The following is a 25,771-nucleotide window of genomic DNA, read 5'->3' on the forward strand; positions in this document are numbered from 1 at the left end:
GTCTATTAACGCCAGATTTTGGCGCACTGTCCTGACGGATACTTTTGTTGTTCGTCCCGCATTGATTTCTTTGGTCATTTCACACAGCGTTGCTTTTCTGTTTGCACTGACAAGCCGACGCAAATGCCGCTACTCCCGGTCGTTAAGTGAAGGCCGTTGGCCACGGCGTTGTACGTGGTGTGAGGTAATGATTGAAACTTTTTCGTCTTAGCGTCTTCGAAGCAAGAGCTGTAGCACTCCTCCAGAGGTACATTTCCGCAACTTCGTGGCGGACGTTCTCCTGATTTGGTAACGTCCATGTTTCAAATCTGTACGTAAGTACACTACACACAAAGGTATTTACACACCTTTCTTTAGTATGGAAGCCATTGTGATTCTCCAGTAGAATGTTCTTTTTATGGAAGGTAGTTGTGCCTACTACCACTCTTCTCTTGATTTCTTTCACTCATCTGTTGTTTTACACCTAGTTCCACCGAGATAGTGAAATTCGGTTATTTCTTCAAGGTCGTCATTGCCTGTTTTTATTTCAGTCTTATCCCCGTGCTCTTCCTTGTCTACAACCATGACTCTTATCTCCTTGAGATTCCCTAATGCGATACAAGTTTTTCATTGGCTAATAAGCGTCAAATATATCTTATTTAACTTATCCTTTGTTGTTGAAATTACAATGGAGATCGGCTACATCAGAGGGTAAATAATGATCTGTGAATTTGCTACTAACTGCACAATTCCCACTTCTGGTAATCAAAAGCTATATCTCAGAATCGTTCAGTATGGAGCGTATGTTTATACTACATTGTGCAATCAGAAGATCCATCATATCACCTTCCCACAACATCGCCAATATTCTAATTCGTTGTCTGCAGTATTATCGTTCTAAATAATAGATTGATGGAAGAAAACACATATTTAACACACTGAGTACTTGTGTAAACCGTCAAGCAGTAACATATTTTTTTTTCATTATGAAGATACAGCAAACCGTTCTGGTATCTAAATAAATAAGTAAATTGCAATCGACGATTCTGCTGCAGAGCGTTTTCTTGTGAGACTTTTTTTTTTAAGACTTTGAGGAAGTATTTTGCTCCACGGTGCACGTAGACAGCGAAGAATTTGTTTCTTAGACCAGCGACAGTTTTTTACATCTGTGATCGAGAATGGAGAAGCAGGTAGGTCCGGCAAAGAGAGAGAGTGTAATTTTGTTGAGACCAGCACTTGTCTTCAACATAAATACGCTACCAAAAGACAACTTTGTGCGCGTAAGTAGCTCAGAGCACCATAATTAATCTTTCACGTGTCATTTCAGCTGCATGTTGCGTCCATGTAAGAATTTTAGCGGTGAACCGCGAACCCCTGTTCAGAAGCCCGTGAAAATTGAACTTGTTAAGCTTCTTTGCACAGAGGACTCAAGGGTCATTGAAACACTGCGTTAGAGAACAAACTGGATTGTTATTAAATTCTTAAAAGTTGTAATTTAAATGACTGAATCGTATGTGACAATGTAAATGAAATGGGTAGACAAGACAGAATTTTTTTGCAGTCACAGAATAAGTTCACACGAGATTGAGCGATCTCATGAGCAACACATACACGTTCATTCGTTGCCGGTGTACATCCTGTATTTGGCAAGAGAGATATTGGGAGCACGGTAGTACGAATGAAGGACAAATACATCAGTGCCATCTAGGATGCCATACTATCGTTGGAACGCTCAAGACGCGAAATAATGATAAGCACTTGATACGCGTCAAAATATAGTAGGACTGTCGATGAAGATTGTCCCTCCGATGCAATCACACCGCCAAATATCCTCTGCTGTGTCGCACACATAGTGTTTTAATTCATGTGTTTCTTCACTTCTCATCAATACAAAGGTTGTTTGCAATGTGACTGGATTGTCTGCGTCAGTAAAGCATAAAAGTTGGTTTACGAGTACTGTAGTATTTAATAACCAGTTATGCTTATATTTGTAGCGAACCCATAAAACATTCAAGAGACACTTTGAGATATGCCTATGACCATTAAAAGACTAAAGACCCATTAAATAAGTTGTTGAAGATTACATTTAAAAAAATTGTTGGGGACTCCTAATTTACGCGGATTTTTATTGAAATGCAATTGACGATCTCTAATATATTCCAGTGTTGTTTCACGCCTTTTTCTAAAATACATGTCACAGATATCGATCGATATCCGTAGACATTTATGTGATATAAGTCAAAGAGCTGTTTATGAATCCATTCCGTCTGAGTTCCCCTACAATATGCATGAAGATGTTTGTTGCGCCGTGTGTGTAATATAATTCGATCTTCAGGGAATTTACATCGTGCTCTATCGATTGTTGACGTTGCTTAAGGGTAAGGTGACCTCTCGCGAAACGATGGGAATTCGGATTCGAACCCCAGTGTAGCGTATATTTTTAATAGCCACGGCACGTTCAAAATTCTTTATCTCAGAGAGTTACATCTGCCGTTCCTCATCCTCTCTAGAAATTGATATCACTACCACGGTAACGCTCTTGTGCCTCTATGTGTGTACTTACGTTGAATATGTGTTACATGTAAGGTGAAGCAAGATGTTTCCGAGTTGAGTTAGTTGGTTCGTTAGCAAAATATCCCGTTGATCATTTGAAAGATTCTTTTATCGAAATGATGTGAAAAGAGTCAGTTTACAGGTTATATATACATGATTAGTTTTAACATTAATGTGCACATTATGTTTCAGTCCCATTCATGCAACTACACTTGAAAACTAGGCTTTGTTCTATAGGATACCAGTTTTTAAATAAAAGGTTCCCGTTGGAAAAGAAAGAGTTAGCCAGAATAAATGATCTTAGATTAAATTCAAAACTTACTTTGCTACCTGTCAATCATTTTATGTTATTCGGATAATCATTAAAAGTTTTTGTTGCTGCATATTGAACTCCTTTCTGACCCACTGACAGCTTTAACAATGTGTAATAAAAGTCACATTTTGTTGTAGTGTTGGAGGTGTGGACATCGCTATCCTTCTCAAATTGTGACAGATTGTTTATGAGGAATTTACAGCTTGCTATTGTGCAATCATTACCTTCTTTTTAAGTCATGAGTTACCACAGAAAATTATGCCATAACGACATTTCTGAGTGGAAATATCCAAAACATGTTAGAAGATTGATTCGTTTGTTTCCAAGAGTGGCAATTATACGAAGAGCGGAGCCAACTGAACTTTAAGCAGCTCAGTAATATGCTTCAGTTTAAGTTTTCACCGATAGGTAGACCCAAAAAATATGATGCATTCTGCCTTGTTCATTAGCTACATCAGTTGATGGTACAGCTGTTTATTGTACAGAACTGAACATAGCGTGTTTCATCAAAATATAGGGAGAGTCCATTTTCAGAGGCGCCCTTAAAAGTTCTTTGAAAAACTTCATTAACCATCTCATTTGTTACTTTCTCTCTAATGAGAGTTGTTATAACACTTGTACCGTCTGCATAAAGTACAAATTCTGCTTGGTGAATGTTAAGAGGAAGATCGTTCTCTTGTATAAGGCATCTTTCCGACATTGTTTGAATTAATCATCACAACTTTCTGCATTCTGTTTGCTAAGTGTGAGTCAGATCAGTTCTTTGTTAAGTCACCACTTCCATAAAACATAACCTTTTTCTAAGAGACTGGCGTGATCTACACACTCAAACGCATAGAAAAAATCACAGAAGATGCCACGTGGTGATATTTTATTATTTAAGACCTTTGATATTTGGGTGAACGAATGTACAAATAGCTTTTTCAATCGTGCAAGACATCTGGAATCAAAATTATAATGTACTGAGCACATTGTGTCTACTTGATTGTAAGACTATTCTTGAGTACGTTACTTTGAAAAATGATGTTAGTAAGGAAAATGGACTGTAATTATTTAAAATTTTCTTATCACCTTTCTTATAAAGGTGTTCAACAGTGGTGTATTATCAACTGTGTAGAAAAATTCTTTGTGCCAGCGGTGCATTACATATATCACTAAGGACATTAGTTCTTATGTTGGAACAACTCTCCAGAATTCTATCTCAAATTCCGTGAACAGCATATCCCATATGAGCTTTTATTTATATATATATATATTTTTACAACGTTTGTAATTCTGTTAAATTTAGTGTAGTGTTAGGGCTACCTCTAATAGCTTAAAAATGTTGTCGAATGACATTTTTAATATAGTCTCTTGCTTCTTCAACTGAACCATTAATGCTATTTTAGCAGCTACATTTCGATAGTGATTATGAATAATACTAACAACTTGTGAATTATGTCATTTAGTTTAATTGTGATGGTATCTTGTGCACTGACTGCCCGTCCTGTCTCCCATGTCATAAAGTCTCATATAGTTTTAAGCTCATTATCCGCAGTACTCATTTCTGTCGAGACGTGCAGAAGCTCGAGCGATGTGGAGACGTTCGCGGTGTTGGCGCTGAGCGGCCCACTGAGCGGCGCGCCCGCCTTGTGTTGCAGGAGCAGAAGCGCAAACTCTTCCACACTTCGGTGTACGAGTCGGAGGTGCAGCTGAAGAAGCTCTACATCCAGACGTGTCGACGGCTTCCTGCGCACGGCTGCAAGGTCTACCAGGTCAAGGAGCTGCTGCGGGGGAAGACCAAAAAGAAGGTGCGTACACGCTCTCTGCTCTCATAATGGTGGTGGTTAGTGGTGGTGGTTAGTGTTTAACGTCCCGTCGACAACGAGGTCATTAGAGACGGAGCGCAAGCTCGGGTTAGGGAAGGAAATCGGCCGTGCCCTTTCAAAGGAACTATCCCGGCATTTGCCTGAAACGATTTAGGGAAATCACGGAAAACCTAAATCAGGATGGCCGGAGACGGGATTGAACCGTCGTCCTCCCGAATGCGAGTCCAGTGTGTTAACCAGCTCTCATAATGCTTACCTCTAAAGAGCATAGCTTACAGAAGCGCAGTCCTCCGCGGCCGCTGTGTTTCATTAACATCTGGAGTCACGCTTGCGTCTTCCGCTGTAACTATTGTTTATTTTCCACATTTGGCCAAGTTCGGCTGCTATACCATTGTCAAGCACTAGTTGACGTACGGTACACCAAGCACAGCATATTTTTTCATTTACTGGTTTATTTAATCTGCCAAGATCAGGGGCATATGGCCCCCTCTTTTACAGTCAAACATTTTACGTACGAGGGGCATTCAAGTTCTAAGGCCTCCGATTTTTTTTCTCCAGACTGGAAAGAGATAGAAACATGTGCATTGTTTTAAATGAGGCCGCGTTCATTGTCAATACGTCCCAGAGATGGCAGCACCGTACGGCAGATGGAATTTTACCGCCAGCGGCGAGAATGAGAACTGTTTTAAATACTCAAAATGGCGACGTTTTCCTTACTTGAGCAGCGTGCAGTCATTCGTTTTCTGAATTTGCGTGGTGTGAAACCAATTGAAATTCATCGACAGTTGAAGGAGACATGTGGTGATGGAGTTATGGATATGTCGAAAGTGCGTTCGTGGGTGTGACAGTTTAATGAAGGCAGAACATCGTGTGACAACAAACAAAACAACCTCGGGCTCGCACAAGTCGGTCTGACGACATGACCGAGAAAGTGGAGAGAATTGTTTTGGGGGATTGCCGAATGACTGTTGAACAGATCGCCTCCAGAGTTGGCATTTCTGTGGCTTCTGTGCACACAATCCTGCATGACGACCTGAAAATGCGAAAAGTGTCATCCAGGTGGGTGCCACGAATGCTGACAGACAACCACATGGCTGCCCGTGTGGCATGTTGCCAAGCAATGTTGACGCGCAACGACAGCATGAATGGGACTTTCTTTTCGTCGGTTGTGACAATGGATGAGACGTGGATGATAAATAAAGATTAATATGGAACATGTATACCAGTCAGCTCAATGGAAGCACACAGATTCACCGCCACCAAAACAATTTCGGGTAACCGCCAGTGCTGAAAAAATGGTGTCCATGTTCTGGGACAGCGAGGGCGTAATCCTTACCCATTGCGTTCCAAAGGGCACTACGGTAACAGGTGCATCCTACGAAAATGTTTTGAAGAACAAATTCCTTCCTGCACTGCAACAAAAACGTCCGGGAAGGGCTGCGTGTGTGCTGTTTCACCAAGACAACGCACCCGCGCATCGAGCTAACGTTACGCAACAGTTTCTTCGTGATAAAAACTTTGAAGTGATTCCTCATGCTCCCTACTCACCTGACCTGGCTCCTAGTGACTTTTGGCTTTTTCCAACAATGAAAGACACTCTCCGTGGCCGCACATTCAGCAGCTGTGCTGCTATTGCCTCAGCGATTTTCCAGTGGTCAAAACAGACTCCTAAAGAAGCCTTCGCCGCTGCCATGGAATCATGGCGTCAGCGTTGTGAAAAATGTGTACGTCTGCAGGGCGATTACGTCGAGAAGTAACGCCAGTTTCATCGATTTCGGGTGAGTAGTTAGTTAGAAAAAAATAGGAGGCCTTAGAACTTGAATGCACCTCGTATTTTACATTACATACACTTCCTGGCAAGAAAGAAGAAGCGTCCAGAAGACATGGTCGGATGTCAGTGTAACATCATACATACACTATGTGATCGAAAGTATCAGGACACCCCCGAAAACATACGTTTTTCATATTAGGTGCATTCCGCTGCCACCTACTGCCAGGTACTCCATATTAGCGACCTCAGTAGTCATTACACATCGTGAGAGAGCAGAAGGGGGCGCTCCGCGGAACCCACGGACTTCGAAAGTGGTCAGGTGATTGGATGTCACTTGTGTCATAAGCCTGTATGCAAGATTTCCACACTGCTAAATATCCCTAGGCAACTGTTTCCGATTTGATAGTGAAGTAGAAACTTGAAGGGACACCTGCAGCACAAAAGCGTACACGTCGACCTCGTCTCTTGATTGACAGAGACCGCCGACAGTTGAAGAGGGTCGTAATGTGTAATAGCCAGACATCTATCCACACCAACACACAGGGATTCCTTACTGCATCAGGATCCACTGCAAGTACTCTGACAGTTAGGCAGGAGGTGAGAAAACTTGGATTTCATGGCCGAGCGGCTGCTCATAAGCCACACATCATGCCGGTAAATGCCAAACGACGCCTCGCTTGGTGTAAGCAGCGTAAACATTGGACGATTGAACAGTGGAAACACGTTGTGTGGAGTGACAAATCGCGGTACACAATGTGGCGATCCGGTGGCAGGGTGTGGGTATGGCGAATGCCTGGTGAACGTCATGTGACAGCTTGTGTAGTGTCGACAGTAAAATTCGGAGGCGGTGGTGTTATGGTGTGGTCGTGCTTTTCATGGAGGGGACTTGCACCCCTTGTTGTTTTGCGTGGTACTATCAAAGCACAGGCCTACATTGATGTTTTAAGCACCTTCTTGCTTCCCACTGTTGAAAAGCAGTTCAGGGATGGTGATTGCATCTTTCAACACGATCGAGCACCTGTTTATAATGCACGGCCTGTCGCGGAATGGTTAAACGACAACAACATCTGTAATGGAGTGGTCTACACAGAGTCCTGACCTGAATCCTATAGAGCACCTTTGGGATGTTTCGGAACCGACCGGCATCGATACCTCTCCTCAGCGCAGCACTCCGTGAAGAATGGGCTTCCATTTCCCAAGAAACCTTCCAGCACCTGTTTGAACATATGCCTGCAAGAGTGGAAGCTGGTATCAAGGCCAAGGTTGGGCCGACACCATACTGAATTCCAGCATTACCGGTGGAGGGCGCCACGAACTATTAAGTCATTTTCAGCAATGTATCCGGATACTTTTGATCACATAATGTATGTAAATGATTAGAGTTGCAATTCTTTGTGACAGATAGATATGCTACCACAGCGCCGCAGTGTTCTTCGTGTTTACCGCATTCAACAAGGCTGGAAGAGTATATCAAGGGTTGAGTTATCACTATGAATGACTCTGAGATATCATGTACATTTGTGAGACAGCATAATCAGCGTCTGACAGAATTTGAGTCTCCATTTGGCCAGCTGGTCGAATCGTGCACATCCTCATTTGTGCGGCATTCGGATGTAACAAGAGCCCGATGTTGGACTGTATGGGAACGCAAGGGTAGACGTGCTCGTCATCAATGCACCAGTCAATCACCTCTGACGGCCACAAGGGAATCGCCGTATTGTGCACCGAGCACATCGTAACAATCTTCACGTCAGCGCCAGCCGGCCAAGAATAAGTAGCGCACTCTCTGCCACATTCTGTCTCATCCCGCACCATTGCTCAGAGACCAGAAACAGCCGGTCTAGAGGAGTGCCGTACCATCCATAGGCTGCCATCGACACCACAACACAAACGTCTGCGTTTTGAGTGGTGACGTGACCAGGAAGCATTCTTCACTACTGATGAATGAGCTCGCACTGAGTTCAGGAATGAATTGCGGTTCTGCATACCCAGGATGATCATCTCCGTCCGATGTTTCCAGTGTCTGAGGCAGCAATGCAGTGTTACTCCTGGAGTCATGGTATTGGGATCCATTGGTTAGGACTTCAGGTCAAGGCTGGAGTGATTGAAGAAACTCTGGTACGTCATGCGCATCCTGGATCCTCATCTGTTACCACTGCTGTGGTAGAGTCCCCTTGTCAGTTTTCAACAGGACAATTCTCGTCAGCACATGGAACACGTCCGTATAAACTGTCTGCGTTATGTTGATGTACTCCCGTCGCCCGCAAGAGACCCCAGATCTGTCTCTGACAGAAAATGCGTGGGAGCATCTCGGGAGTCAATTCCGTTCCAGTGTCAGTGTTCAGGATAAGGACGATCGATTTACAACAGTTGTGGATTACAAAATTGTTAAGGCTTTCGTGGCCACTTGTTGACAAACTGCCTGTTGGCTTCTGTCTCGGGTTCTTCGGCCGACGTTCATATAATGATTTTTCTGACGTTTCGCCAGCACGAGTGGCTGGCATTGTCAAAGCTTCACCCTCCATTGCCGGTGGTGAACTGGAGCCGAGCTCGCGGCCGTAGATTATATGTACCTGGCGCGCCAACGTCCGAGGGCTTCTCCGCGGTCATTTCCGGTGCGGTTCTCCTCTTGCTACCTGCGACGGTCGTTCGCTGCAGTACGGGAAGCCAGGATCCGTTTACCTTAAGGCTTTCCTCTTTCTTGTTGAAACTGTTCGCGTGTTTTTGTATTTCCACAGCTTCTCTGAACAAGCGCGTGTGATAGTGCTTCTCTACAGACAGAACTTCCGTGTCGGCGAATTTTATTACGTGGTCGGTCTCATTCAGTGCGTGCTCTGCCACGGCCGATTTCTCCACCTGCCCCAACCTGCAATGTCGCTTATGTTCTTTGATCCTGGTGTTAATTGATCGTCCAGTCATTCCGACATAAACTTTTCCGCATGTGCATGGTATACGGTATATTCCCGACATTGCAAGTGGGTCTCTTTTCTCCTTCGCCGATCTAAGACACTCTTTGATCTTCCTTGTCGGTTTGAAAATCGCCTTTACGTCATGTTTGCGCAATATACGGCCGATTCTGTCCGTCACTCTGGGAATGTATGGCAGAAAGGCCGTACCCGACAATTCTTTTTCTGGTTCCTTACGTCGCCGAGTGTTTGGCTCTGTTACACTTCTAATGTAATTTGTGGAGTACCCTTTGCTCCTCAGAACAGTTTCCAGGTGTTGCATTTCTCGTTTGAAGTGTTGCGGCTCACATATTCGTCCTGCTCTCGTTACGAGCGTACTAATCATGCCTCTTTTCTGGCTCGGGTGGTGGTTTGACAGTTTGTGCAGGTATCGGTCCGTGTGTGTCGGTTTTCGATACACTCTGTGTCCCAGGTTTTCGCCTTCCCTTGTGACCAGCACATCTAGAAATGGCAGTTTCTTGTCCTTTTCTACTTCCATGGTAAATGGAAGGCGTCGCCATGGCTAGTCCTCTCAGTCCAGTGGTGGCCAACTTCTTCATGGAACAATTCGAAGCACAGGCACTGGATACGGCGACTTGCAAACCTAAGGTGTGGAGCCATGGTGAAGAACAGCTCGGTGACTTCCTAAGACACTTGAACAGCCTCCATGCCAACATAACATTTACCATGGAAGTAGAAAAGGACAAGAAACTGCCATTTCTAGATGTGCTGGTCACAAGGGAAGGCGAAAACCTGGGACACAGCGTGTATCGAAAACCGGCACGCACGGACCGATACCTGCACAAACTGTCAAACCACCACCCGAGCCAGAAAAGAGGCATGATTAGTACGCTCGTAACGAGAGCAGGACGAATATGTGAGCCGCAACACCTCAAACGAGAAATGCAACACCTGGAAACTGTTCTGAGGAGCAATGGGTACTCCACAAATTACATTAGAAGTGTAACAGAGCCAAACACTCGGCGACGTAAGGAACCAGAAAAAGAAATGTCGGGTACGGCCTTTCTGCCATACATTCCCAGAGTGACGGACAGAATCGGCCATATATTGCGCAAACATGGCGTAAAGACGATTTTCAAACCGACAAGGAAGATCAAAGAGTGTCTTAGATCGGCGAAGGAGAAGAGAGACCCACTTGCAGTGTCGGGAATATACCGTATACCATGCACATGCGGAAAAGTTTATGACGGAATGACTGGACGATCAATTAACACCAGGATCAAAGAGCATAAGCGATATTGCAGGTTGGGGCAGGTGGAGAAATCGGCCGTGGCAGAGCACGCACTGAATGAGACTGACCACGTAATAAAATTCGCCGACACGGAAGTTCTGGCTGTAGAGAAGCACTATCACACGCGCTTGTTCAGAGAAGCTGTGGAAATACAAAAACACGCGAACAGTTTCAACAAGAAAGAGGAAAGCCTTAAGGTAAACGGATCCTGGCTTACCGTACTGCAGCGAACGACCGTCGCAGGTAGCAAGAGGAGAACCGCACCGGAAATGACCGCGGAGAAGCCCTCGGACGTTGACGCGCCAGGTACATACTGTATAATCTGCGGCCGCGAGCTCGGCTCCAGTTACCACCGGCAATGGAGGGTGAAGCTTTGACAATGCCAGCCACTCGTGCTGGCGAAACGTCAGAAAAATCATTAGATGAACGTCGGCCGAAGAACCGAGACAGAAGCCAATAGGCAGTTTGTCAGTTGTGGATTAGCTTGTCAGGAGACATTACTACGGCTCTATCACACACTTCCAGACCGAATCAGTGCATGCGTCCAGGACAGAGAAGGGCAATGACACACTTTAGGTGGTCTCATAGTGCATAGTTCTTTGTAAAGGTGTTAAATTTGACTCGTTATTGTAATTACTGAAATAACATCACAAACCATCTCGACCGATGAAGTTAAACTCCGTTTCCTTCCCCCCTTCTGGGTGCTTCACTTTTGTATCAAGCAATGAGTTTAACACATTAACTCGTTACTTAAGTAACCAAGCTTTTGAATCTGTTTTATACATTGGAATTCTACTCTCTAAAGTATTGGGGAGCGTGTGGGAGAGTTTACTGGTTTCCTACTTTTGCTATTATGAAATTGCAGCTCTTGCTTCAATGTTAAGCGATAGATGGTTTACATGAGAGTTTTATTTAACCTGCCATGATTAGGATCATCAGCCCATCTATTAGCCCTAAGCAGGCATTCTACGTATTTTACTTTATATACACTGAGGTGACACAGTCAAACGACAACGATATGAAGTTTTACAGATGGTGGTAGTATCGCGTGCACAAGGTATAAAAGGCCAGAGCATTGGCGGAACTGTCATTTGTACTTAGGTGATTCAAGTGAAAAGGTTTCCGACGTAATTGTGACGGGAATTAACAGACTTCGAAGGCAGAATGATAGTTGGAGTTAGACGAATGGGACATTCAGTTTGAAAACTGTTAGGGAGTTCAGTATTCCGAGATCCATATTGTCAGGAGTGTGCCGAGAATACCAAATTTCAGGCAATTCCTCTCCACACGGACAACGCAGTGGCCGACAGCCTTCAGTTAACGAACGAGAGCAGAGGCTTTTGCGCAGAGTTGTTAGTGCTAAGTGACACAATTTCTACGCTAGATTTGAGACAAAACATGAAAATTCTGGAGGGAATTATTATGGGACTATTTGTTGAAGGTTTCAGCTCAGAATAATAGTTTTCTATATTTCGAGCAGCACTTGACTATATCATGAAAAGGACATAAAATAGAACATATAAAACATGAAATATTATGTATCGAAGGAGATTATAAGCGGTTAATATGCCAAGAACCTAGCAGACCACAGTGGGCTCTTGTACACACGAAAGAAGGAGAGAAACGGAAAGAGAGATATGCAGAAAGACAGAGAGTAATATTAGGACGCAGCGTTTGTGTTTACTTCCAGGACGAATGAGAGATAATTAGGCAGGGGCCTCAGGCAAAACTATTATAAACGCCTGGGCTGGAGGCACAGTCATTTGTTCGTGAAAGTTTCGTGCCAGCGTACGTAGAAACTGCGCTGTACACTTGTGAAAGAATTCGTATAGAATGAGGCTCAACAGTGAAACATATTTCTTTGTGAAGGAAAACGTTACGAAGTTAATATTAACAATTCTCATAGAAATAGTAAAGACGGATAAAAATAGAAGTAATATTTCCTATCACACTGCAAGAAATTGGTTATTGATTTCCTTGACACTGGTCATGAACTCTTATAGAACGCAGCCATGACCAGAACTCCAAGACGGCCGTGGTGGGCGAGCGGTTCTAGGCGCTTCAGTCTGGACCGCTACGGTCGCAGGTTCGAATCCTGCCTCGGGCTTGGATGTGTGTGATGTCCTTAGGTTAGTTAGGTTTAAGTAGTTCTAAGTTCTAGGGGACTGATGACCTCAGAAGTTAAGTCCCATAGTGCTCAGAGCCATTTGAACCAGAACTCCAAACAAAAGTTGTCGCTCTCTTCTTTCAGGCGTTTATACTCGACAGAAAGGTGAGATATAGCTATGAAGAATCTCTGCACATATACTCTGCTTATTTGATCGTCCGCCTGGATAGCCAAGCGCGTTAAACCGCCCGCTTCCGGGGACACGGGAAGGCGCGCTGGCCCCGGATCGAATACCCCCGGTATGCTCTCCAGACTACATGTAGTTTTTACGGATTTTCCAAATCCTACTAGGTGAATATCGGACTGGTACGCACTTCCAGTCTCAGTTACACTATCCGTAAACATTTCAAAGACGTCCTTACACTTGACCGTGAGAATACCAGACTCAGACAGCTGGGATAAAGGAATTCTGTCCCAGAAGAGGGGGACGGGAAGAGACACGAAGAGCTTCCGGCTACCTACTACCACAAACAAAACCAAAATAACATGCCGACGCTGTGGAGACAAGGGATAAGACAAAATGACACTCACCTGAAGATGGTTGACTGGTTGCCAACACTGGTTGGCAAGCAGTCGACGTAAACCGGCTGCAGTCCCGAAAGTTCATGGAATAAATTTTACACAGGGAACATTTCAAGAATAACAAGGTGAAGAACGCTTATTTAATATGAAGTAACTCTTGCACTCTTCTTTTTCCTCTTTAATCAAGCAGCAGAAAGCTCCAACCCAGGTGTTTAGTTTTACCTCTGCTGAATATATTTCACCCCTCCCAACAGTTAAAGAATAATTCGCGTGGACACATATTCGTAAAGCAGTTTTTGTACTTGATTCCACCATCTGGATTCTAAAAATCTTTTCACTTAAACCTCAGATTTTCGGCTAGCTTCCTGACATCATCTGCTCCGACGAATGATATGAAACACCCCATAATTTGAAATGGTTAAACTGTTCGTTGGTGCTGGTTTCGAGGACTGTTTTATTAATGATATTATAACTGATGCTACTATTCCTTTAGGTTTTGATGTTTTATGTTATGATATGTTTCCAATTTTGATAACTCTCGTTTTAAAGTAACTTCCCGAACTGGTAATTGGTTCAAATGGCTCTGAGCACTATGGGACTTAACATCTATGGTCATCAGTCCCCTAGAACTTAGAACTACTTAAACCTAACTAACCTAAGGACATCACACAACACCAAGAACTGGTAATTTGGTCGTCGCCGAAACTGATGGCGTTTATAAATTTATCTGAACCAAATCACCTGTTGAAACGTAAACATGTTTGATCAAACTCTCCAAAATATATGATGCATATCCGACATCCTGTTGTTTGATATTAATATTTCGTTTTTACAAGATCTTGCTTCCCTTTTATATACTTTTTTTCTATACATCTCAGAATAGTTATACAAAATGCAATGGGAAGCTTCTTACGTACTATCCGACGTTCGTTTTCTGTTATTTTGGCAAATACCTCTACGTAATCTCTAAACAAAAATGCATTGTTGTTGTTGTTGAACGCGTATGTTTTTCCAGGGATTTGTGTTAGAAGAAAAGATTATTCCGGCAAAATCTATACCTTAGAATGCCCCTCCGTTCTTCATGGGTTATCATTCTGATTATGTGGGTCTTTCTGCGCATTATCATCTTGACAAATAGTTTTCATTATTTATTGTGTAGGCTTACATCTCTTTATGGAAGAGCATGGAAGTGCTCTATGGGTGTAGCATCACATTTCAAAAATTCATATCCTCTTGTCTTCTCTATTTATAATCCCCGTTTCACCCCTGTAGAAGACTGCACTCCAAACAAATATCTTCAGAAAATATTTCCTAACACCTAAATTTATATTCGGTGTTAATAAATTTCTCTTTCTTAGAAATGCTTTACCTGCAGTTGCCAGTCTGCATCGTCTGATTTAATTCTAATACATTTCATTATTCTTGTTTTGCTTTTTTGATGTTCATCTTGTAATCTCTTTGCAAGACGCTATCAACGCCGTACAACTGCTCTTCCAAGACTTTTGCCATCTCTGGCAGAATTTTGTATTTATCGGCAAATCACAAAGTTTTGATTTCCTCTCCCTGAATATTAACTTCCTTTCCAAATTTCATGTTGGTTTCCTCTATTGCTTGCTGCAAGTGCAGATTGAACAACATCGGCGATAGGCTACAACTCTGTCTCGCTCATTTTTCAATTATTGATGTCGCTTCCATTTTATGTCCTTTGAGTCATACAATGGCAGTCCAGTTTCTGTACAAGCTATGTTTAGCCACGCTACCGACAGAATTTTAAAGAGAGCATTCCAGCCAACATTGCCAAAAGCTTTCAAAGGTTTCTCTAAATCCGTAAGTGCTATAAACGTAGATTTGTCTTTCTTCGACTTATCTTCTAAGTCCTGTGGTAAGTATTGCCTCTTGTATTTCTACATTTATCTTGAAACCAAACCGATCCTCTCCGAGGTTTCTCCGTGATCCCCTAAATAATTCATTTCAGTATTTTGCAGGTATGACTTACTAAGCTGTTCATACGTTACTATTCAAACTTTTAGGAATTTTGAGTTGGTACCTTCTTCTAGAGTCCTGACAGTATTTCGCTTGTTTCACTTATATTGCGTACCAGTTGGAATAGTTGTCAAAGGATATCAATGTTTCTGAGGGAATGCCGCCTACTCCGGGAACCTTATTCTGACTTTTGGTGCTCTTCAAATGCTTCTCGCACCAACGTGTATTTAACATGAACCAGGACAATAAAGTCAGTTTACGGAAAATCTTAAAGGAGTGGATTCAGTATCCTAATTCATCTCTCTCTAGTGAGAAACATTACTCTTCCTTGACTGGAGTGTGTGAATCTGGCAATTAGTGCGAGAGATCGGTCCCATTGCCCTACTTTTCGGGTATGCCACGACAACGGAGCAGGCAGACAGCGAACTGATGTCCCGAGCAAACACTGGAAACACAGCTGCTGCGTACTCCGACAGCAGGTAATCCAGAGGGTCGATGCCACCAAATTAACACCGAGCCGGCGGCTCTCTGGAGTATTACCTGCCGCTGGGCCGTGTCCCATGCACGCACACCGCACTGGGCTCCTAGAATTGCCATAAAATTATGTAACGCACGTTCCGTTGGTCACTGTTGCTTACAACATCTTTAAGTCATCTTACTGCCCTCGGAACAATGTACGACAAGATTGTTCAAGGAAACTAGGCACAAATTTGTACCAGAGGACTTCAAATATTAAGGTACGCATTATTATGGCTGGCTAAATAACTTTTATTGAATGCTGTACTACGTTTCAGAGTGATACGGATACATGACACTGTTTTTTAACATGGTCATCTAGTCTCTGTAAACAACGGTATCTACCAATCGTTTAATTCCTCGGCGATAGAAATCCGCTGGTTGGTCACGGATCCACTCGAGAACCGCCGTGTGAACGTCGTCACCCTTGGAAAATCTCTTTCGCCGAAGATGTTCTTTGAGCTTGCCGTAAAGATGCACGGCCCAGTCGTAATAACGAGAACACATCATGTTTTCGATGTCAACGCACAGTATCCATACACAGATGGCAGGTGTTAGCACCAGCAGTGAAGTATATACACTGAAGCACCAAGGAAAACTGGTATAGGCATGCGTATTCAAATACAGAGATATGTGAGCAAGCAGAATACGGCGCTGCGGTAGCCAGCGCCTACCATACATAAAACAACAAGTGCCTGGCGCAGTTTTTAGACCGGTTACTGCTGCTACAATGGTAGCTTATCAAAATTTAAGTGAGTTTGAACGTGGTGTTATAGTCGGCGCACGAGCGATGGGATACAGCATCTCCCTAGGAAGCGATGGCGTGGAGATTTTGCGGTGCGATCATTTCATGAGTGTACCTTGAATATCAGGAATCCGGTAAAACATAAAATATCCGACATCGCTGTGGCCGGAAAAAGATCCTGCAAGAACGGGGCCAACGACGACTGAAGAGAATCGTTCAGCGTGACAGAAGTGCAACCCTTCGGCAAATTCTGTGGATTTCAATGCTGGGCCTTCAACAAGTGTCAGCGTGCGAACCATTCTACGAAACATCATCGATATGAACTTTCGGAGGCGAAGGCCCACTCGTGTACCCTTGGCGCCTGCACGACACAAAGCTTTACACCTCGCATGGGACCTTTAACACCGATATTGGACCGTTGATGGCTGGAAACACGACGCCTGGTCGGACGAGTCTCGTCTGGAAGTTGTATCGAGAGAATGGAAGTGTACGGGTATGGAGACAACCTCATGAGTCCATGACAGAAGTGGCCTGTTCAGGCTGGTGGAAGGTCTGTCGTGTGTAGTGGTGTGGGACGTGCGCAGTTGGAGTGATATGGGACCCCTGATACGTCTAGGTACGACTCTGACAGGTGACACGTATTTAAGCATCCTGCTTGATCACCTGCATCCATTCGTGTTCATTGTGAGTTCCGACGGACTTTGGCAATTCCGGCAGGACAATGCGACACCACACACATCCATAACTGCTACATATTGGCTCCAGGAACGCTCTTCTGCGTTTAAACACTTCCCCTGGCCACTAATTTACCTAGACATGAACATTATTGAACATATCTGAGATGCCTTGGTACGTGCTGTTCAGAGGAGATCTCCACCTCCTCGTACTCTTGCGGATTTACGGCCAGCCTTTCAGGATTCATGGTGGCAGTTCCCTCCAGCACTACTTCAGACATTAGTCGAGTCCATGCGACGTCGTATAGCTGCACTACCGCGTGATCGCGGGGGCCCGACACGATATTAGGCAAGTGTACCAGTTTCTTTGGCTCTTCAGTGTATTTAGTGTGTCGGAGGGACACGGAAAACAGTGAAGTCGTTGTCGTAATGCGGAAAAGGAGCGATTTATCTGACGTCCAGAGGGGCATGATCATTGCCTTCTGCGCCAAAGGTAGAAGCATTTCCGAAACAGCAGTTTGTGGACTGTTCGTGTGCCGCAGTTGTTAAAACATACCGACACGGCAAAACGGCGCTATCCAAAACCGGCGCCGAGGCAACTGTGTTCCACCATGAGCCATAGGTGACAGGTGTAAACAACGGCTGCGGCTGTGTCCACGGGCGAATAGACGTGCAACTATTGAGCAACTGACCACCCAGGTGAACCAAGGAGCTACCAGCAGTGTCTTCTCAGCGAAGGTTGCTGCGTACGGGACTCCGCAGCAGGCGCCTGGTTCGTGCACCCATGGTGACTGCTGTTCAGCTGCGACGAAGACTGGAATTTGCAGGCCAGTACTGTAACTGGACGTTCACTGAGTAGCGAAAGGTGGCCTTTACAGATGAGTCACGTTTTATGCTCCTTCGGACAAATGGTTGTTGGCGTGTACAGTTTGAAAAGTGTGGAAGCAAACATCCTGCAAGAATCGTCGGAAGGGTCCAGGCCGGAGGAGAGAGTGTCATAGTCTGGGGAATGTTTTAGTGGAATTTCTTGGGTGATGGATCAACACAAGTATGTATGTATCGTTGGGTTCAAATGGTTCAAATGGCTCTGAGCACTATGGGACTTAACATCTATGGTCATCAGTCCCCTAGAACTTAACCTAAGGACAGCACACAACACCCAGTCATCACGAGGCAGAGAAAATCCCTGACACCGCCGGGAATCGAACCCGGGAACCCGGGCGTGTGTATCGTTGGGGACCGTGCCCACCCGTACATGCAATGCGTGTCGTACGGCTCGCAGTGTACGTGCATGATTCGCAGAGCACCAGGATGAGTTCACGATACTCCCCTGGCCTCCAAACTCCCCGGATTTAAACCTAATCGAAACTCTGTGAGATCACCCCGGTCGGGTTGTTCGCGCCGTGCATCCTCAACCGAGGAACCGACCGCAGCTGGCCACGGCGCTGAAGCCAGCACGGCTCCATACCCTTGTCGGTACCTTCCAGAACCTCACTGACTCTGTTCCTGCACGTCTGCAACAGTCCGCGCTGCAAGAAGTGGTTATTCACTCTTTTGACAGCTGGTCACTTCAATAAGACTTGACAGTGTAGAAATTGCATGTCACATGGCCTGGATTGGATGGCGGATGCTACTGAACCTTCCATTGAAAACGTTGAAGCAGAGACTGCATAAGCACCCCGTGCGTTCTGTTGCATTGTCGTGTAGGAGTACAATAACTAACTAACTCCGTCCGAACAGGTCTCGGAAGACCGAAAGGTACTGACCGACCGCCGTGTCATCCTCGGACTATAGGCATCACTGGATGCGAATATGGAGGGGCGCATACCTCTCTCCTGGCCGTTGTCAGTTTTCGTGAGGGCAATATTTTTAATGAGCTAACTGAATTTAAGAACAGAAAATTCTGCAAAAAGCTTAAGACAGCTGTAATCCAATAGATTTAAGTTGTGTCAGTGTTAAACAACTGTCAGTATCGCAAATATCGCTGTAAACTAGCGATAGTCGATACTTATCGACGCACAGTAAGTCCACAACATTATATTATACTTATTATATATTATATTATACTTAGTATAAACAGTTTACATTTTCTGCAGTGAATTACGTCCAGTTCAGTGTCAGACTAAGCAGTGCAATAGTGTGAATTTATGACCACATTATGACCAACATCTATTATCGATATAAACAAGTCCAGGCGATAGCAGCGTCTCCTGGCGAAGAATAACTTCTAGGCAGACACACACACGGCGCATGCAATATCAGTGTGCGTGCTGTCCGTGTGTAGAATGGGGAAGGCGCGCGATCAGTTTGTTTGAGCAGGGCCAGTTTGTGACGGCCCGGAGGCTCGGTACAATCATTTCGGAAACTGCTCGACTTGTCGGGAGTTCGAGGAGTGCTGTGGTGAGTGTCTTCAACACGTGGCGAAACCAAGGTTACACCACGTTCCAACCTCGTGGAATTGGGCGGCCACCCCTCATCACAGATGTCGGACGTCGTAGGCTCGGCAGACAGGTAAAATAGGACAGGCGGCGAACTGTGGCGAAACTAACATCGGACTTTAAATCTGGGCAGAGTAAAAGTGTAACTGAACACGCAAGCCACGGAATGCTCCTAACGATGGACCTCCGCAGCCGACAGCCCATGTATGTGCCGATGTTAACACCTCGACATCGGCAACTACGACTTCACTGGGTCCTTGACCATCGGCACTGGAAGTTGCCGCAGTGGCACACTATTGCATCGTCTGATGTACCCCGATACCTTCTTCGTCAGTCCTACAGCAGGCCACGAATCCTTTGCCTTCGGGGGGGACAGCTACGTAACACCGGTACTGCGGGACGGAGACAAACTGGCTGCGGCTCCGTTATGCCCTGTGGAACATTCACATGGGCATCCACGGTTCCAGTGGAGCTCGTGCAAAGCCCCATGATGGCCAAGGAGTATCGTATGCTGCTTTCAGAAAATTACACCCCTTAATGACGATCATGTTTCCCGAGGGTAGTGGCATTTTTCCACAAGATAATGCGCCATGTCACAAGGCCAGCAGTGTCATGGAGTGGTTCAAGGAACACAATGGCGAGCTAATTGATGAACCCGTTCGAACGCATCTGGTATTTTATTGAACGTGGGGTCAGAGCTCATCGTCCCCCCTCCCTGGAATTTATGGGAACTAGGTGACTTGTGTGTGCAGATGTGGTGACGATTCCCTCCAGAGACCTACCAAGGCCTCATTGCTTGCATGCCACGATGCATCGTCACTGTTATGCGTCCCAAAGATACACATCATGGCTATTAGCTAGTTGGCTATAATGTTCTGGCTGATCAGTGAATGAAAAGTGTATCACACGATTACCGCACCATAAGAGCTGATGCGAAACTACGTGCTTCCCATACAAGCTGTGGCATCAGTCACAACAGAAAACGAAGCACAACTCCACATCAGCAGAAGACACCACTGGGCATCCGTTTGTAAGCACCCACTGCCTCCCCTCCGCCCAAATACCACAATAGGCATTCCAGCAGCAAGGAGTGAACAAAACAGTATTCTGTATTAATTTAGATTAAGACATCTTATTTTTAAGTAACGTATGTCTGCACGCATCAACGCCTGACGATGAGCGGAACATTGATGGAACGCTTGCAGTACATCAAACATAAAATAAATAAACGTGACTGGTAGCAGAACAATACAAATAATTAGACGATGGCTAATTGTGCTGTAGTTTTGAAGACATGCACGTCACGCCTCTGCCTGCGAGTATGCGGAAAAGAAATTTTACTTGAATCAGTAACGAGCCAGGTTGTACGTATCAGACTTTACAACCCATCAACCCCCGCCCTCTTCCCCCCCACCTGTGCCGTTTCCCATTTTGAAGGTGTCCCTCGCAGATGAGGACAATCGTTCAACTACGACGTAAGAGTGCGGAATATTTCTATGCTGCTGCCATTTGCAAACGTTACAGTTTACAACTAACCTACAGTGTACCATACGACACAACCTTCGTCGTAAAATCTGGAATTCTGCCCCTGCCAGTTGGTTAATTCGGTATAAGATTCATTACGTAATACCGCCAGTTGCATTCCCGCACCCTGCAGCGATGTACGTGTGCTTGTGACGTAAGCGTCATTGTGCGCTCGGCTGGGCGGCGCGTTTGACCCCTCTAACCACGACTGTCTGTTTCAGGCGGCTAGACTCTTGGGCCTGGGACCCGAGAAGATCGTCCTGCTGGACAACAAGACCCGCATCCTCGCCAAGTCGCAGAACACTGCGGATCTTCTCCAGGTAAGGATCTTTTTCTCTATATCAACAGACGGGAGAGTGGGCTAGACGCGCCGATACCGGTCGTCGCCTTTGACCTGTGACGTAATGGAGTTGTAGCACGTGATGTCTGCAAACAGCGATAAAACACAATATAGACTATATGTGCTTCCCTTCCACATTACCCTTTTTGCGCTGTAGGTTGTAGCGACAGATCAGTAGCATAACCTGAAGTTAGATTAGGTTTGTAAGGAAACAGTTTGATTGTGAGTTCGGGAAGCTAATGAATGTGAATTCCGAAACCTAAACTGTGGTGATCTGTAGCCCAAATCGAGAGGTGTGGCCCCTCCACGCCCGCACCAACGTGGTGACCAAACCAAAAGTTCTACTGTCGCCTCTGCCAACATGTCAGTTATCTAATAGGTGGATCACAGGATGCTGGGCTGTGATGTTATAAGTACGTCTTGGTAAGACTAAGCATTAACACGGTCCATCAGGTGATAGATAGTGGACGAAACGCGAATGAGGGTAGCATTTTGAAGAGCAGAGGGAAAAAAGTGCCAAGGCTCGTGCCGTGGAAAAGAAACCTCTGCGACAGTGGGATGGGTAGTAAGAGCATTAGTGGCTTACTAACTGCAATATTTCATGCAAGGTTGGGTTTGTTAGTGTGCGTATCATGCATCATTACCGTGGCAGGCAATGGCGATGCATCCCGGTTTGCTGCAGCCGCTGCATTCCTGGAACAATCAGGATCGTTATATATTAGTGGGAGATCGGCCATAGATCGTCTCACTGTGTGTGTGGGGGGGGGAGGGGGGGGCGAGGGGCGGGGGTGTAGCTTGTCTGCACACAGTGAACGGTACGGCTTCCCTGAGTGGTGCCAGTTATTCGGCAAGTGTGTTACAACTGCATATCCATTAATGGTGGCTGATTAACAGGGGCTCACCTGCACCGTTGTGTTTGCGTCTATTTGGCCATAGATGTTAGGTCCTTGCAAGTATGTCTTTTGGTCTTTTATGTTTCCATCTATGGTTGTGGTCGTAATTCCCCAGATTCAGAATAAACGGGTTCTGCGAATGTCTGGAGTTTCTGTATAGTCTTGTGGTGAGTTTGTGGATTACCTACGTGAGAGACTCAAGTCGGTATTCCCGGTGAAGGTCCGCGATGCGTGTGTATCATGGAGCATTGCTTATGATTTTGAGTACTTTGTTTTGTATGATCTGCAGACGGCGCCGGCGTGTGGGCGCAACGTATCCCCAGACAGGGGCTGCGTACGTCATAAGGGGTCAAATAAGTGTCATGTATATGGACCTCGACACCCTTCTGTTCAGTGTACTACGCCTGTTGAGCATAGGGTAGAGCTGTGTGAGCCTCGTGCTTGCTCTGTTGGTCAAGTGTTGTATGTGGTCCCCCCAGAGTAATTTCCGGTCCAGTCAGACACCGACGTATTTGACTTTCTCGCGGAAACGTATTGGACGTGCATGTAGAGTTATTGGTCTGCAGCAGCGGTGTTTGCGCAGTTGCTTCGGTCTTCTAGTGAACAGAACGGCTTCGCACTTGTCGACGTTTACTCTAACAGGCCATTTCTCTAACCAAGACTCAGCCACTCTGAGCCTAAATCGAGATATTCGTTAGGCTCAATGGTGATAGTTTCATTGTAAATTGTGTGACCAACTAACGCTAGGCATTGAGAATAACTTAATTTTTGATGCAGTGCGTATTTTAGGCATAGTGGTTTATGTCCGTCATTTTGATGACGTCATGGATCAAAGCTGACTAGTGCTATCGACAGATTCAGTGTTTCCTCAGTTGCCTCTAGTTGATATTACGTAAATTACACTGCTAGACAAAAAAAAGTGAAGCACGCATGTGCGGACGAGGAAACAGAATGAAATTTCACTGATTTAGACGGTATCCGACGTACTTTTAGTAGTTACAAAATCGAGTCAAATTTACAAAGAGCTTGGCAGTACGATCCCACTTATTAGGATGACGTTGCAGTCCCTCTGGCCTGGATGCGTGCACTCACTCGGTTGGAAAGGCTATCGTAAAGCTGTTGTCTCCTTTCCAGAGGCAAATTGGCCCTCTAATGTTGCAACTGGTCCTTGATATTCTGGATACTGCCACTGGGACGGAGTTGACGTCCGAACTGGTCCCACACGTGTTCTGCCGGGAACAAGTCTGGAAATGTTACTGTCCGTGGTAGTACCAGATACGTATCACGCAGACAGTATCACGCAAACAGTTTATAGAGACATTAGCTATATGTGGACGACCAATGTCCTCTTGAAAAATGACACCAAGATACTGTCGCGTGTGAGGGAACACATGATGACGCATGTTGTCTGTGAGGCACCGTTGTGCCGTAAGAGTTCCCCCGATCAAACCAGCCGTGAACGGAAGTCATGCGCACCATGATGCTAGGAATAGCACCGCTATGCCTCTCGAAGATATTGGAAGAATGTTTTCACATGCTAGACGCATGCTAGGCGCATGAGACATTCCATTTCGGAAGTCAAGAGTGTGCCGAGAACACCACGGACAGTTCAGTGGCCGACGGCCTTCACTTAACGACAGAGTGCAGCAGCGTACGCGCAGAGTTGTCACTGCTAACAGACAAGTAACACTGCGTGAAACAACTTCAGAAATCAGTGAGGGACGTACGACAAACGTATTCTTTAGGGCAGTGAATTGAAATTAGGCTTTAATATTCTATGGGAGACCGACGCGAGTGCCTTTGCTAACTGCACAACGACGCCTACAGCACCTGTCCTGGCCTCGTGACCATATGGGTTTGACCCTAGACCGTGGCCTGGTCAAATGAGTAGCGATTTCAGCTGGTAAGAGCTGATGGTTAGGTTCGAGTATGCCGCAGACCTCACGAAAGACCCAAGTTGTCAACAATGCATTGTGCAGGCTGGAGGTGGCTCCATAATGGTGTGGACTGTGTTTACACGGAATGGACTGGCTTCTCTGGTCCAACTGAATGGATTATTGACTGTAAACAGTTATGTTCGGCTACTTGGAGACCATTTGCAGCCATCCATAGACTTCATGTTCCCAAACAACGATGGAATTTTTGAGGATAACAATGCGCCAAGTCACCAGACCATAATTGTTAGCGATTGGTATGAAGAACATTCTGCTCAGTTCGAGTGATGATTTGGCCACCCAAATCGCCCGACATGGTTCCCATAGAAAATGTATGGTACATAACCGAGAGGTCAGCTAGTGCTCAAAATCCTGCGCCGGCAACACTCTCGCAATCATGGACGGCTATAGAGGCAGCATGACTCAATATTTTCTGCAGTGGGCTTTCAACGACTTGTTGAGTCCATCTCATGTCGAGTTGCTGCGTAATGCCAGGCAAATGGCGTTCCGACAGGACGTTAGGAGGTGTCCCATGAGTTCTGTCACTTCAGTGTGGTGTTTCATGAGTAGCTGTGACATAAGCTACCACTTAAAAGAGGTATGGCAACGTGAGTTTTAACTGCAACTTGAATATGTCCGTTTCACATGTCGTACCATTTGCTTCAGCTGTGTAGTAATGAAGATATGAAAAAAACATTCTAGTTCAGCAACGACTGTCTGTGCGGCAGATTACTGCCACTGAAAAACCTTTGAAAAACCTTTATCCCGACTGTGGACCCTGTTGCAACTGATGTGTTATTAATAAATATAACGTACTCTTTATAAGTAGGCAAATAGATCCATTACTGTTCGATTGCAGTCTTGGTGATCAAGCAATGAAAACATTAACAACCGAAAAATACTGACGACTAACTTCAGGAGCAATCCAAGGTAGAATGTATACAGTCACTGGAAGAATTTTGAATGGAATTCATCCACGAGTGAAGTGCCTTGCAGAACAATAGTTTGACCTTTCTTGAATATTTCTCTTCAGTCTGGGATCCTTACCAAGTTAGATTAATAAACGAGATAGAAGAGATACAAGAAAGAGCGGAACATTTCGGCAAGGATTCGTTTAGTAAGTGCGACAGCAGCGTTTTGTTTGCTCTGAAGTGGCAATCGCTGCAAGAGAGATGTTGGACATCATGGACACGTTTGTTGATAAATTTCTGACAGAGCTTACGAAAAAATAGTCGGTGAGATTGTCTGTTCCGGTCATACGTCTCTCACGAAGAGGCTCACATGAACTTCTAACCGCTCAACATTCGAACTCCGTAATTTGTCCAAAACTGCCATTAGCGCCAGTACCCGAACTATGCTACTATCAGCATACCTGCGACCTTTTCTTGCTTACTCCCTCAACTAATAATTATAC

At 45.1% G+C, this 25,771-nt stretch overlaps 1 protein-coding gene across 1 annotated transcript in view; it reads left to right on the forward strand.

Annotated features, from left to right (window-relative positions):
• The window catches only part of LOC126153857 (uncharacterized), a 1,728,205-nt gene that overhangs the window by 1,424,036 nt on the left and 278,398 nt on the right, over positions 1–25,771 (forward strand). The window contains exons 36-37 of the mRNA XM_049916098.1: positions 4,486–4,635; positions 21,412–21,510. Coding sequence (XP_049772055.1) covers positions 4,486–4,635; positions 21,412–21,510 — 249 coding nt within the window. The remainder of the gene's footprint in view (positions 1–4,485; positions 4,636–21,411; positions 21,511–25,771) is intronic.

Source organism: Schistocerca cancellata, chromosome 2 (genome assembly GCF_023864275.1).
Source record: "Schistocerca cancellata isolate TAMUIC-IGC-003103 chromosome 2, iqSchCanc2.1, whole genome shotgun sequence".
In the NCBI taxonomy this organism is placed as follows: Eukaryota; Metazoa; Arthropoda; class Insecta; order Orthoptera; family Acrididae; genus Schistocerca; species Schistocerca cancellata.